The sequence below is a fragment of the Taurulus bubalis genome (genome assembly GCF_910589615.1).
Source record: "Taurulus bubalis genome assembly, chromosome: 5".
NCBI lineage: Eukaryota > Metazoa > Chordata > Actinopteri > Perciformes > Cottidae > Taurulus > Taurulus bubalis.
Window position 1 is genome coordinate 26,423,244 of NC_136593.1, and position 14,000 is coordinate 26,437,243.

Genomic DNA, 14,000 nt, shown 5'->3' on the forward strand with positions numbered 1-14,000 from the left:
TAACAGTCTCCCTGCATCTGCTGCTGCTCAGTCCGGGTGCCACGCTGGAATCCCAGCTATTTTCCGTGTGTGTGTGTGTGTGTGTGCGCGTGTGTGTGCGTGCTCTCTGGCGGATTCTCTGTACAGTGACCGTTGATGGTGCTCCAAGCAATGTAGGGTCTGAGGGTTGTTGTGTTGATCCCGTGGAGACCCCTGGTATTCCTGCTATTTGGCAGACTGTGAACAGCAGTGGTGGAGGGTTGCACAGTTTAGTGTGTGTGTGTGTGTGTGTGTGTGTGTGTGTGTGTGTGTCCTGAGGCTGACAGGTCACATGGAGAAGCCCTCACAAGTTGCACACTGATTCAAAGCGTATCCTTATGCTAAATATTAGACCAGCTTCACTGTTAATACGTTGCAGACTCTCACACTAGCCATGGCTGCAGCAACATTATTTCAACGTGGGTTTTGTGTTCTGATTCTAAAGATCACATGGACTGTAAATCTGAGTTTTCAAAAGCATTTCCTTCAGCATAGTATATAAGAATACAACATGTTGGTTGTCCACAGTCATGAATACCCCAAGAATGTCTCACAAAATATCCCATCTTGATCCACACACTGCTAATAAATGAACTCTAATAAAATTCTCCTTCCATTTTTTTTATTATTAAAATATCGTGCCAAGAATTGGAACCAAGATTAAATTAGAACCATAATCCGTAAAGGAAATCATCATTAGAATCGGGCTCGATTAAAATCTCACTGAAACCCAATCAATAGTAAATGTCGTAATATTACAGCTGTACTATGACGTTTATGAGCAAACTACTAAAAGAAATGCCACAATAGAATGCAACGTTGAATGTTCATACAGTACACTAAAACACAGTCCCTTCAAAAGACAAACATTTAAAACAAAGTTGTTGATTTAATAGTACATTGTGCCAGTATTTTGTGCAGCTAGACCTGTTTCTTCATGCATCCTTGTGTCAATAACATCTTAAAGGTCTTCTGCATCCTGTCACGTCCACAGAGCAGTTGGATCTGAGGTTCAGTCGCAGCATTTAACTGTTAAACTGCAGCAGTTGTACAAAACAGCCGTCAGCGGTGCCCTGTTTAATGCTAAGCCTTTTGATCCTGAATGTAAATGACCATTTAGCATTTTCCCTGCAATGCGAGTCACTGGCAGCACCTGACCTGAGGACTGGCTCTGTTCCCAGGGTGCACCATGTGACCTTTGGAGGACCAATGACATTTCAGTGTTTACCTAGTGATCGCTGAGAGTCACAGAGAGTTAGGTGATATTTCAACCCCATGCTGCAGTGCGATTACCATGGCGATCCCTGGTGGGCTGAGGGGCAACATGTCACATGGAGGCGGAGAGGCCGGTTGGTTGAGTAAATAATAGAAGAAGAACTTTTGGTGGAGAACAAGTTGGAGCAGAGAGTAATGCAAACACACGTGTGTGCACATTGCTCGAGTTTAGCAGACAACACAGTATTAGGGTGTATAATACTTTTATTGTTCATAAACTCAGTTAGTCATCTTACCAGTGACAGTGAGTACCAGCGTATCACATCACTGTCTATGACTCATCTCATCAGGCCCTACTTCCCACACACACATACACACGCGCAAACACACACACACATGCGCACACACACACGCGCACCTCCCACTACCCCCACTCGATACCCCTCGGTCAAAGACTTTCTCTGTCTGTCTGACCTTGTGGATGCTTAGGTCACTGCTCTACTTTCCCTCACCCGTGTGTGTTAGTGTGTGTGTGTGTGTGTGTGTGTGTGTGTGTGTGTGTGTGTGATGTAAATGCCTTGCAGCTCTTGGCTGTTTCTATCCAGTTAAAGCTGCTCTTAACGGCACAAAGACCTTCCTTCATCCACTTACACTCACTCATAATCCATTTTACCCAGCAGATCATCCGTGGATCATCCATAACACGTACTGTACACACACACACACACACACACACACACACACACACACACACACACACACACACACACACACACACACACACACACACTTTCTCTCTCTCTCTCTAAAAGGGGTTGTGTTTTCGTGTAAGCAGGACATTGGCAGCCTCACAGTTGTGTAATGGCTTAATGGGCACTTGAAGCAAAGACAATGAAACAGAATTGAGGTATTAGACTCTTTGTGAAAGCATTACAGTATTTTAAGTCTTTCTCCTTCTCTCTCTCTCTCTCTCTCTCTCTCTCTCTCTCTCTCTCTCTCTCTCTCTCTCTCTCTCGTTCGCTCGCTCTCGTCTTCCTTTCTGCGACAGCTGTGCTTTTGGGGGAGTCTTGCCTCTTCCTGCTGGGTTTTGTACCCTGGCTGAATCCCCTGTTTGGGCTGGCTAGCTCTGTGTGTGTGTGTGTGTGTGTGTGTGTGTGTGTGTGTGTGTGTGTGTGTGTGTGTGTGTGTGTGTGTGTGTGTGTGTGTGTGTGTGTGTGTGTGTGTGTGTGTGTGTGTGTGTGTGTGTGTGTGTGCGCCTGTGTGTCTATCGGCAGAATAAAAGGAGAAATTAAAAGATGAAAGAGACTTAATGCTAGTGATTTATCCCAAAAGGTGCTTGGAGGTCCTTGAGTCCATGTAACGCCTCCCTGTTTCTCTGTGTGTAGGAAGGAGCACAGCATTCTGTCCCCCGTAAACTGCTGGAACCTGCTGCTGCTTCAGGTGAAGAGGGAGAGCCGCGACCATGCCACCCTGTCCGACCTCTACCTCAACAACATCATCCCCCGATTCGCACAGATCAGCGAGGACTCAGGACGCCTCTTCAAGAAGGTAACACACACTCAGACACAGTAGGACTCTCTCGCCCAATAAGCTGAGTCTATGTCACGTTCTGCCCTTGTCCCTCCGTCACTGAAGAGCACCCGCTTCCTGTCTTGACTGATTTATAGACTGACGGCAAGTCAGCTGAACCTCAGGCCCGGAGACTTTACGTTGTCTGTGTTTCATACAGCCTTGCTAGTCTGAGAGAAGAGAGACGAGGCAGGGTGATGGTGATGGTGAGAAAGAAGAAATGACGAAGAGTGAATATTAATAAATATTGAATAAGCAAGCTATAGCGTCAGATTGAGCATGTCATCCACAGCAGGCCTTTCAGGCCGCAGCTCATTGACTGCAGTTCACTTTTACTGCCGGATGCTGGAATGTTAACATTACAACCAAACCGCTCAGAGGGTCAGTGCATCACATTGAGATACGAGCAGGAATTCAGTGTGTTTATGTGATCTGTATACCTCTAATCTAATCTTGAAGAAATCGGCAATTGATCGTCGAGTGATTTCATTCTGGATGAGCGAGTATAGCCTCGAACGGGGTTTAGGTTAAATATAATGTGTTATGTTTAAGGTAAGGATTAAAGTGAGAAGCATAGGGAGGAAAGCCCTCACAAGTATAGTAAGATAAATGCATGTGGGAGGCAAAGTGAAGCCGTCTGTGCCTGGAATGTCATGGTCGAGGCTGCTGATTTTAAAACCCGATAGGTTTCTTTGAACTACACTTACACTCTGATCGCACACACAAACCTCCACCTTCATCTGATACACCAGTACAATAAACACACTTCCTCCCTTTTTTTCTTCTTCTTAGTCTTGGGTCAAGTCATGGGCATTGATTTCTATTTTTAATACGCCGCTTGTTCTTTGGCACGAGGCTTGCTGCCATCATGTCTGGGTCACAAACTGTCTGTGCACATACACACAAAGAAAACTCTGATGGCTAATTAAGTGGATCATTAGTTTGTTTAAAATACAACTCATTGAGATGAATATCACAACTCATGTTAGAGCAGTCATCACATTCATCTCTGCCGGTGTGGAAAGCAGTGATACTGTTAGCACAGCGGGAGTGTTTATGAGATCTTGTCACCGAAAGAGAGGAGGCACTAATTAGTCAAACTGTAATAATTAGTCCACACTCTCAACCTGGACCACGGACACCAGGGGACAATGAAGCGTGGTAGATTATTGTTGTCTTTTCTGCAGAGCCAGACAGACGACCAAAAGCGAGACAAGAAGTCCAAAGGTCAAGAGTCACAGTTGATAGATGGGAGGGCTCAGCCATGGGTGATTGCCTTTTTGATTGGCTGTAGTATGGCTTGTTTTCACCTAATATGAGCTTCCCACAGCACTTTAGAGAGTGAGGGCGGAACCACCTCAAGTATAGGAGGAGCTGTGAAAGCAGTTGCGTGTTTTTGTACATGTGTGTGAAAGTCTTCTTGTGGGTTGCTGTGTAGTCATAAGTCACTAGTGGCAGTTATGTCTGCAGAATGAAAGTTCCTGTATTACTCCCTGTCCTCCCTCTGTCTCTTTTTTTGTTATCTTGCCCTCTGTCTTTGGCTCCATCGTCCTCTTGCCCTTTCTGTCTTTTCCTCCCTGCCAGCATGTAAAGATCAGTATCTATCTTCAACCTGAAAGTCCACATTCATTCACTTCCACAGTCCATTACTGCCTTGCTCATTCATCTGGACTTGCGACTCCTCCGCTGCCATTAGCCAGATAATCTAGTCTTGATTGATGATGGGGCAGTTGGTTGACCACATGACTGCGGGTCTGGATGTCATTAGTTGGTATAGATGACCAGGTAGTTGGACAGACGGTAGAAGCTGCCAGTAATGACGCTGAGCTACATTCATCCGTCTTTTTCTCTCTGTCCCTTTTTAGAGCAAAGAGGTCGGCGTACAGCTGCAAGAGGACCTGATGAAAGTTCTTAATGAGCTTTACACGGTAAGAGAAACCACTGACACTGCGCTCACAGAATGTGGTTCCATTATTATGCGTTTAGATCTTGTATATCTCATGATGCTCAATGGAGAAAGCAGTATTTTCCTCACTGGTGTTTTAGGGTTTGCCCAAAAAAGTGCTTTAAAAAATGCTTTATTAAACATATTTGAAAACCAAAATGTGTTACTACAAGGAGCGGTTGCAAGTGTACGTTATTTTATAAACTCATAGATCTAACATAAGGTGATAACACAAAGCCTATATACCAGGGGTGTCAAACTCATTTTAGTTAAGGGGCCACATGCTGCCCTTTTTGATCTCAAGTGGGCCCACAGCACAATAATGCATACATAATGACAATATTTCTCTACGTTTAAATCATTGGTGAAGCTTTTTGGATTATAAACTCTATTTTAAGGTATTTCTTCAATAAACTAGAAACATAAAGACAAAAAATGCAGACATCAGCCCACTGTTTACCTGCCTGGGCTCGCCTGTGCAGATTCCCTCGCAGTTGGGCAATATGTTTAGTAATGTCAATGCTCCAATCGAGTCCCAACTCAGGTAAAAAAAAAACGGGCTGTATGTTTGACACCCCTGCTACATACAATACAGACAACTTGGCTACAATCAGCATTTAGTTAGTTTTCAGATTACCAAAAGGTACAGGGACGTCATCCAAAACAGATGTCGTGTCAGTCATTTAGCAGGATGTTTAGTCACTAGCTGGTTGGCTCTGAGGAAAGCTATTGTTCAGTCTGTCCACCACTTTGGTCCAGATGGAAATATCTAAAAAAATAATGATTGAATGGCCATGAAATGTTGTACAAACATTCATGATCCCCAGAGGATGAAGCCCAAGGACTTTGGTGATTCCTTGACCTTTCCTGTAGCGCCACCAGCAGCTGGACATTTATGGTTTTGAGTGAAATTCCTGAGATTGATTGCTATGAAACACATTCATGGTCTTCTCAAGATGAATTGTAATAACACTGGTTGGTGATCCATTAGGTTTTCAGTTAGCACCATCAATCATCAGGTCAGAATCTTAATCTGTTTTTGGTTTATTATCAAATGTTTGCCAAGCTAACGCTAGCCTCAGCTGTGCTGTTTGTTTAGGGCTAATTAGCAAATGTTTGCATGCTAACATGCTAAACTAAATCCTTTCAATTAAACATTGTATTGGCTAAACATCGAGCTTGACAGAGCCAATAGCCTGTAGACTTGTTGATAGACTTTTATTATGGAGAATGAGCATACTGTGTGATAACGCTACTGTGAACATCCTCACAACAACATCATCACTATCAGTAGTTTGTCTTCTCACGCTGCCACGGGGCTCATAGTGTCTGCTTATAAATGTCCATGGTGTTGCCAAGAGGACAGAGGCAATAAGAGTATGCACGCGTGTGGGCAACGTTTCCTCATGCAGCTCATCTCTGAGCAGCAAGCAACGGTTTGGCTGCTCAGCACGGCTCATAAAAACAGGTCTTATGCTGTAATTATAGTATATAATAAGAGACAGAAATAGATCTGGTTTGAGTGACGCGCGCATGCATACTCATAGACAGACTAGTGCGTCGGTCGGCAGTGTTGTGGACGGGTTAGAGCAGTGTAATGATGGCTCTGGTGGCGGTCACTGGAATAAGGCTGACCCTGCACACACACACTCGTTTCATGTGTTTGACTTTTCATGTCGAGCTCACGCCACCATGTCCGAGTGCAGTAGTGTTGAAGAGTAGAGGAAGCTGGTTGTGTGACTCAATCTGCTCTCATTATGCTGACTGGCATAATCCTGCTATTGATCCAAAGACGGAAGTAAGAGACACACCGGGTAAAGCAGACGTGTGTTTCCCTTGTTCCCAGGTGATGAAGACGTACCATATGTACAACACTGACAGCATCAACGCCGAGTCCAAGCTGAAGGAAGCGGAGAAGCAGGAGGAGAAGCAGATGGGCCGCTCCAGCCGACAAGAGGACCGGCAGACGCCGCGCTCCCCCGACACCTTGGCCAGCATCAAGAGCGACGACAAGCCCATCCGACGCTCCAGCGTCAAAAAAATCGAGAAGATGAAGGAGAAGGTGAGCGGGGCTGGACCTGCTGGGGGAGGGGAAGTAGTGGGCAGCGAGCAGAGAAGGGGAAGCTGTTTCAGATTGCTCCACCTGTTGTCACGCAGACTTACGACGTGTGTCTCATGAATGATTTATGAGTGCACGACTGGCTTATTGCTAACCTTGTCTACTACAGCTGGGGCTGTCACAGCAACATGGTTCACCACTTCTTATTATCCATAATCAATACTGAGGCGTTTCACTCTAACACCAATTCCTTCCCCCTTTCAATCTGTTTTATCCTTTTATCTCTCTCTCTCTCTCTCTCTCTCTCTCTCTCTCTCTCTTTCATATATCAGAGACAAGCGAAGTACACAGAGAACAAGCTGAAGGCAATCAAGGCCAGGAATGAGTACCTGCTAGCTCTTGAGGCCACCAACAGCTGTGTCTTCAAATATTACATCCACGACCTCTCTGACATCATTGACGTGAGTATAAACACACCATGTTACTCTGTGAGAGGAGCTAACACGGTGTGTGTGTGAGTGAGTGAGTGAGTGAGTGAGTGAGTGAGTGAGTGAGTGAGTGAGTGAGCCCCTGTGCTCAAGCAGGTGGCAGCCTCTCGGTCAGTCTCTTCACATTAGCTTCAGTGCTCCTAATGACTGCAGTAGACCGGTCGCCCTCCCTGCATGTTTTTTCTCCCCCTTTGTCTCTTTGTTTCCCAACACTCCTCACATCACAGTGGCTTTGTCCACTGACATGATTTCTATCTGTCCACTAGATTTTTCTTTCACCAACAGTGTTTGCATGCCATGCTGTGTGTTCATGTACTTCTTTTTTGTGTGCACATGCATGTACAGTGCTGTGACCTGGGCTACCATGCTAGCCTGCACCGCGCCCTGAGGACCTACCTATCTGCAGAGCAGAACGTAGAGACGTCCAAACACTCCGGCCTGGAGACGCTGGACGGCGCCTCGGAGAGTCTGGAGGCCAACGGGGACAAACAGAAACTGATGGAGACCTACAATAACGTCTTCTGTCCCCCGGCTCGCTTTGACTTCCAGTCTCACATGGGCGACACGGTACAGATCCAGTGCTGATTATTATTATTATTATTATTATTACTAGGCATGTTTTCCTTCAGTAATAAATACCTCCTATTGAAGCTTAAGTCTGCACACTGGAGTGGTTGTTTTTGTGATGGTGTTGTATCAAACCGTTAACTGTCTCGCGGTCCGCTGTGTTCTGTGCGTGTAGATGGGAGTGGTGTGTGCACAGCAGCCGCTGGAAAGCGAGATGCTCCAGAGGTGTCAGCAGCTGCAGTCCCGCCTCTCCACACTCAAGATTGAGAATGAAGAGGTCAGCCATCTAGTGCTTCCTCTAGAAATATGAATTCATCTTTCACCCCTTGCCTTGTGTGTTAATCCCAGCTTCCTTCCTGCCCACCAGGTGAAGAAAACCATGGAGGCCACGCTGGCCACCATCCAGGACATGGTGACGGTGGAGGACTACGATGTCTCCGAGTGCTTTCACCACAGCAACAGCATGGAGTCGGTCAAGTCCACTTTCAGTGAATCCTATCTCAGTAAGCCCAGTCTGGCCAAACGACGGGCCAATCAGCAGGAGACGGAGCAGTTCTACTTCACGGTCAGCACCGGTTATGCTCATCAATGATTCGTCAGGAGCGTTAGTGCAGTTATTCTTGAGCATAATCTGCACACATTGTGTGACCCAAGTGTTTCTTACTGTGTGTTGTAGAAGCTGAAGGAGTTTCTGGAAGGCAGGAACCTGATCACCAAGCTGGAGGCCAAGCATGACCTCATCGACAAGACCATGGGAGAGAGTGAGTGTGACCGTCATACTGTCCTTCATGCCTTTTAGACATTGACCTTAGGTCCCAGCTGTGTGTGTGAGTTTGTGTACTACTAGTAGCCCCGCCCCCAGTAAGAGGGAGATGGATTCAGGGAAGGCCTAGTGCCTCAAGGCAGATCAGAAACATGATTGGTTTTATGGGCCACATCAGGCCACATGCAGGGAAGCAGAGCAGGTTTAATTCATTGAATAAGCACAATATATATTGTAATTAGTTGATGTAATTATTTGATATTTGAACGTGTGTGTGTGTGTGTGTGTGAGAGTGAGTGGAGGGCTTGACCATATGTTGATGCAGCTGTGTGTTTAAGTGTGTGTGTCTGTGTGGGGTTCCTTAGGGCCAAATGTGTCTACAATTCCACAACCTTGCAGAAAAACCTGTGTGTGTGTGTGTGTGTGTGTGTGTGTGTGTGTGTGTGTGTGTGTGTGTGTGTGTGTGTGTGTGTGTGTGTGTGTGTGTGTGTGTGTGCAGCTGAAGTGGGAAGTTTGTTTCCCTGTTTCTGTCCATCTGAAGCGGTTTCCTCATGTGTCCTGCTTTGCTTTTGCTATAACTGTCTATCTCTCTCTCCCCTCCCCCTCTTCCTGTTTCTCTCTCCTTTAGGTCAGAAGACTGACTGTTGCCTTGCCAGGTAGGTGGGGTGAAGGAAGGAAATATGCACACACACACACACACACGCACACACACACACACACACACACACACACACACACACACACACACACACACACACACATATACCATAGCAGTGTTTAGGCATGATTTCTTGGCAGCCAGGGCTATTATTTTCCCCGTCGCTGTTTATAGATATTTTCAACACATGTGCATATGTGTCTGTGTATACAAATAGAGCGTTACCAGAGTTGTGAGTATAAATAGACTTTCTCTGGAGACATAATGACAGAGTGCCTTTTCTCTCTCTTCCTCTGTGTAGTGGACGGAGAAACTCGGCGGTACGGAAGCAGGTAATTAATCTGTCATAAGTGTGCGTCTGTGTCGAGCCACATGTTCTCTCACAGTATCCCCAGTAGGGTGTAGGGCACCTATGTATTTACCACATAACCCAAGATTAATATAATCTAATACACACATATTTACATTTGTATCTATCCAGACAGTCTGCTAGTGCACTGCCATGCAATCTGAAAGCAGACAGAAGCAACTGCTCCATTGAAAAGTCTCATGTTTGTGGCTCCCCCTTGTGGTTAGCTTGTGTTTTGCCCACCAGCTCTTACTTGCAAAAAATCTATTGTTTATTTTAAATGATAGTTGGGTTTTAAACATTAAAATCCCAATGGGATTCACCTAACAATGGGCACATAAATCAGCCGAAATGGCTTCTATAGCCTTACCTCCCAGAGATTTCTGGACACCCCAAACAAACAAAGGGAAAAGGGAAAAGCGCCGTCTCCTAGCAACAGCTGAGTACCCAGCCCACCCTCTGCCGGCACACATCAATGTGTGCGCCGATGCGTGTGCGTGTGCAGACTTGTGTGCGGAAATCCTCCTGACAAGATGCCTTTTATTTCCACACCGGTCTCCTGTCTTGTGTTCCTCTATCGGGAGTAATTCCTCTTCCCCTGTTTCAGGAGTCCGGGGAGGCCATTCCACTCATGGTCGAGAGCTGCATCCGCTTCATCAGTCGCCATGGTGAGTGGAATTCTCTGGTGAAGTGATAGGTTTAGCGTCAGCTTTTTCCCGTGGACCGATTGGTTGCATTGCACAGCCAAGTGTGATTGGTTCTGGATCAAATGAATCTGGGAAATGTTACCAGAACGTCTCAGCTTGAAACTATGAAAATGCAAACTCTACTATGAAAATATGGAAAAAGGTAGTATATTTGAACACCAGTGTGTGTGTTTATGTCTGTGTAGGTCTGCAGCAAGAGGGCATCTTCAGAGTGTCAGGCTCTCAGGTTGAAGTCAATGACATCAAGAATGCCTTTGAGCGAGGTAAGGGTGTCATCCAGCAGAAACCTGAGCATTTTGGATAAACTGTGTTTGTCCAGAGCTTTAATATCTCTTCTCTACCACTCCCTCTTCTCTCTGTCTTCTTCTCCATATGTAGGTGAGGACCCGCTGGCAGGGGACCAGAATGACCACGACATGGACTCCATTGCTGGCGTCCTGAAGCTCTACTTTAGAGGTCTAGACCACGCCCTCTTCCCAAAGGAAGTCTTCCATGACCTCATATCTTGTGTCTGTAAGTCTCCCGTCGTTTTGTATGTTTGTGTGAGTTTGTATTTATGTGCTTGATTGTGTGAGTAATCTCCTCTGTGTCGTGTTATTTTCCAGCCATGGAAAGCCTTCAGGAGCGGGCTGTGCACATTAAGAAAATCCTACGATCTCTGCCGAACAAAACCCTCATCATCATGAGATACCTGTTCAGCTTCCTCAACCAGTGAGTAGCAGGACACACACAAGCCAAGAAACTAAAGCAAACCACGGGGAAATAAACAATTTCTTCTTCTTTTTCTTTTGTCAATAAAAAGATAAAAGGTAGTTTTTGGAATATAAAGCTAGTAGTTCTGACTCTAATGTAAGTTATGTCTTGTTAAAAAAACAAAGACTAATTCACAGTTACAAAGGCATTACTGTAATTACAGTAAAACCGGTTTGACAATCATCACCTTTTATATTTGATTTTTGGTATATCTTCAGGCGGTCTACAGTTCAAAAGAGGCCAAATGTTTGGTTGTTGTTGCAGTTTCTGAAACGCTGGATGAAGCCCACAGACAGATGCAAGTAACAGGGGTTTCCATCTCCATAAATAGCAAGAAACTTCACTTGAATTAAGAGTATAAAGTGAAGACAATCAAATGCACTACAAAAACCAGCTCACGCTTATGTTTCAATTAATGCAGTTTATCACAAATCCATTATGATGTAAACTTTTCAAAACTGGTGTGTCTGGAAGCACTATACCTTTCTTTGACAGTACAGTGATGTATTATTTGACATGAAGACAAAACAAAACCTGAAACTTGTACTACAGAATAAATAGAGCCAGATAAGTCTGAACCGCTAACATCTCCCATACACGCATAGTTTCTTAAACACCAGATCGAGGTTAAAAGGCCTTTGTTTTGCCTTCTCTCTTCAAATCTAAACATCCTATAACCTTTTATAGGAAGTCAAGTACAGACTCTAATGAAAGTGCAAAGAACATCTCTGCCTCTTCATTCCTCAACCAACTCCTTGAATGATTCATTTTTCCACTTAAGGTTTATTTGTGTAGCCCAATATCACATACAGTTTCTCAATGGGGTCACAAACCCAGCCTCTTTAAAAAGACGAGGACAGACGCCACCACAAAGCTCTGGCCTATGAGGGAGAAGCTTCAGTAGAGGCCATTAAGATATAGTGAGTTGTTGCAAGGGAAGCTATAGGAGGGCTTATAAGTAGTTATGCAGGATTAATAAATTATTATCTTATCTTAGTTCACACCCAATGTAATCTTGCGAAGCAATTATCTGCATGTCTACTTTGTTTAGTGCTGTATTGGTTGAATACTGTCATGCTATTGCCCAATACACATTGAAGATCGATCTTAGACGTACACAGGTACAGACACACATTCCACGCTGACCCTAAACCTGACCGAGCCTTTCAGGGAAGGGAGGTAGCAAAAGGAAGTGAAAGAGAAAAGGGATGTGGGGGACCTGCAATGTAAGACTCCTGGCTAAACCAAGTGGAGACAGAAGGGCTTCTTCTTCTTTTCAGTCAGCTCTTCTTACACACTGAAACACACACACATCACCAGAGCCTCACCACAGTGAACAGATGAGGTGATGTCGTGATGCTTGGGTAGTGTTTACTGTTGGACCTTGTGCAGTCCGACACACACAGATCTGCATTCACAGCTTGTTCACAAGAAGGGGGAGATGAAGGCTATAATATAAATGACATGTCGTGGTTGTTTGTGTGTGTAGTCATCTTTGTTTTTACTATATGTTTAAAAAATAAGGATGATGTAATGGTCTCTAACAGACACTGCTTCCCCTTCCACACAGCTTGTCCCAGTACAGCGAGGACAACATGATGGACCCGTACAACCTGGCCATCTGTTTCGGTCCCACCCTGATGTCAGTCCCCGAGGGCAACGACCAGGTCTCATGCCAGGCCCACGTCAATGAGCTCATTAAAACTATCATCATCCACCATGACACCATCTTCCCCGGGCTGCAGGACATGCAGGGCCCCATCTACATGATCCCTGGAGCGGGAGATGACTTCTGGTGAGGGCGGTTTGAGCAGGAACGTGGACTGTTAAGGCTAGTAGGGCAGAATGAGTTGTCTTGTCCAATTGTTATCTAACTAGAGGGGCTCAGAGATGAGGAGGAGGCCAGAAAAAGGGGCTAGTGGTTGATTTAGGGGCTGCCGTGGAGCGATCGGGGCCTCAGCTTGTATGGGCCACGTGGATCAGTTTACCCTCCACCACACAGCAGATTAAAGTACCGCCTGACCACATCAGCCTGGGAGAGCACAGCATGCACACACTCACTCACCCCAATGCACACAAGGGTGCATTTTCCTGTAATGACTCTGCACCAGTTATTATGATCACTGCCAGTCGGTGCAGTTGTTTAGACGGTAAGTTACGCTGGAGGAGCAGCTCAGCCTCTTCTGTAGAAAGTGTAGACGGTAAAATAGTATCACACTGGCACCACTGGGCTTTGTTGCACCATAGCTACTGTAGCATGTAGGTCACGTGATTGATACTGTACCTCTTCTGGGAAATCGGGAAGTTTTAGCTAATTGGAGGAGTCTAAATTCAACAAGTAAAATGGACATATGTGGCTATTCATTTGTGGCAGAGCCAGGGTTTGGTTTGTCTACCCTGGGTTATTGTAGAGACATGGCGGACTCTGTGAAGAGGACCCACTCCCTATGTGATATAAGTGGCTCATTCTAAGGTGAAAACACAATGGTACTTAGTCTCGGGTAATTATACACAAATAACAACACAGTTATAAAATGATATTCCCCTAAATCCTACACACTGTTCCTTAAGAGATTAGTTAATACATTGTTAATCAAGCATTCATAATTTCTCCATCAGAATTACTGTTGCAGTGGATAGTTCTCAATATAAATAATGCTGTGGACCATCTTGTGATGCGATCATATCAGCCACAGCACCAAATTGGGCCCGGGCATAAAATGAGGAAGCTCCTTCATTACTCCCGGTCCATCTTCAAACTTGGCCTATATTATAATCTCAAGTACACGTCTGTAAAGTTTCGCAACTGCATCTTGAATGGCACAATATCTGTTCACAGACCAACAGAATATACCTGGCAAAGTACTCAACACTGCTTCTGTGGTAGTGAAAACACATTTCATTATGTA

At 45.1% G+C, this 14,000-nt stretch overlaps 1 protein-coding gene across 2 annotated transcripts in view; it reads left to right on the forward strand.

Annotated features, from left to right (window-relative positions):
- Positions 1 to 14,000, forward strand: part of srgap2 (SLIT-ROBO Rho GTPase activating protein 2) — a gene marked incomplete at both ends in the record, with an annotated part of 48,659 nt that overhangs the window by 31,568 nt on the left and 3,091 nt on the right. The window contains 15 exons of one of the 2 annotated variants that reach the window (XM_079217711.1): positions 2,619 to 2,781; positions 4,668 to 4,730; positions 6,594 to 6,809; positions 7,139 to 7,267; positions 7,640 to 7,861; positions 8,037 to 8,138; positions 8,229 to 8,426; positions 8,538 to 8,622; positions 9,253 to 9,280; positions 9,584 to 9,614; positions 10,239 to 10,299; positions 10,524 to 10,601; positions 10,717 to 10,851; positions 10,944 to 11,049; positions 12,662 to 12,886. In XM_079217711.1, coding sequence (XP_079073837.1) covers positions 2,619 to 2,781; positions 4,668 to 4,730; positions 6,594 to 6,809; positions 7,139 to 7,267; positions 7,640 to 7,861; positions 8,037 to 8,138; positions 8,229 to 8,426; positions 8,538 to 8,622; positions 9,253 to 9,280; positions 9,584 to 9,614; positions 10,239 to 10,299; positions 10,524 to 10,601; positions 10,717 to 10,851; positions 10,944 to 11,049; positions 12,662 to 12,886 — 1,842 coding nt within the window. Of the gene's footprint in view, positions 1 to 2,618; positions 2,782 to 4,667; positions 4,731 to 6,593; positions 6,810 to 7,138; positions 7,268 to 7,639; positions 7,862 to 8,036; positions 8,139 to 8,228; positions 8,427 to 8,537; positions 8,623 to 9,252; positions 9,281 to 9,583; positions 9,615 to 10,238; positions 10,300 to 10,523; positions 10,602 to 10,716; positions 10,852 to 10,943; positions 11,050 to 12,661; positions 12,887 to 14,000 lie in introns of those variants that run through there. The other variant, XM_079217712.1, reaches the window with a different exon arrangement.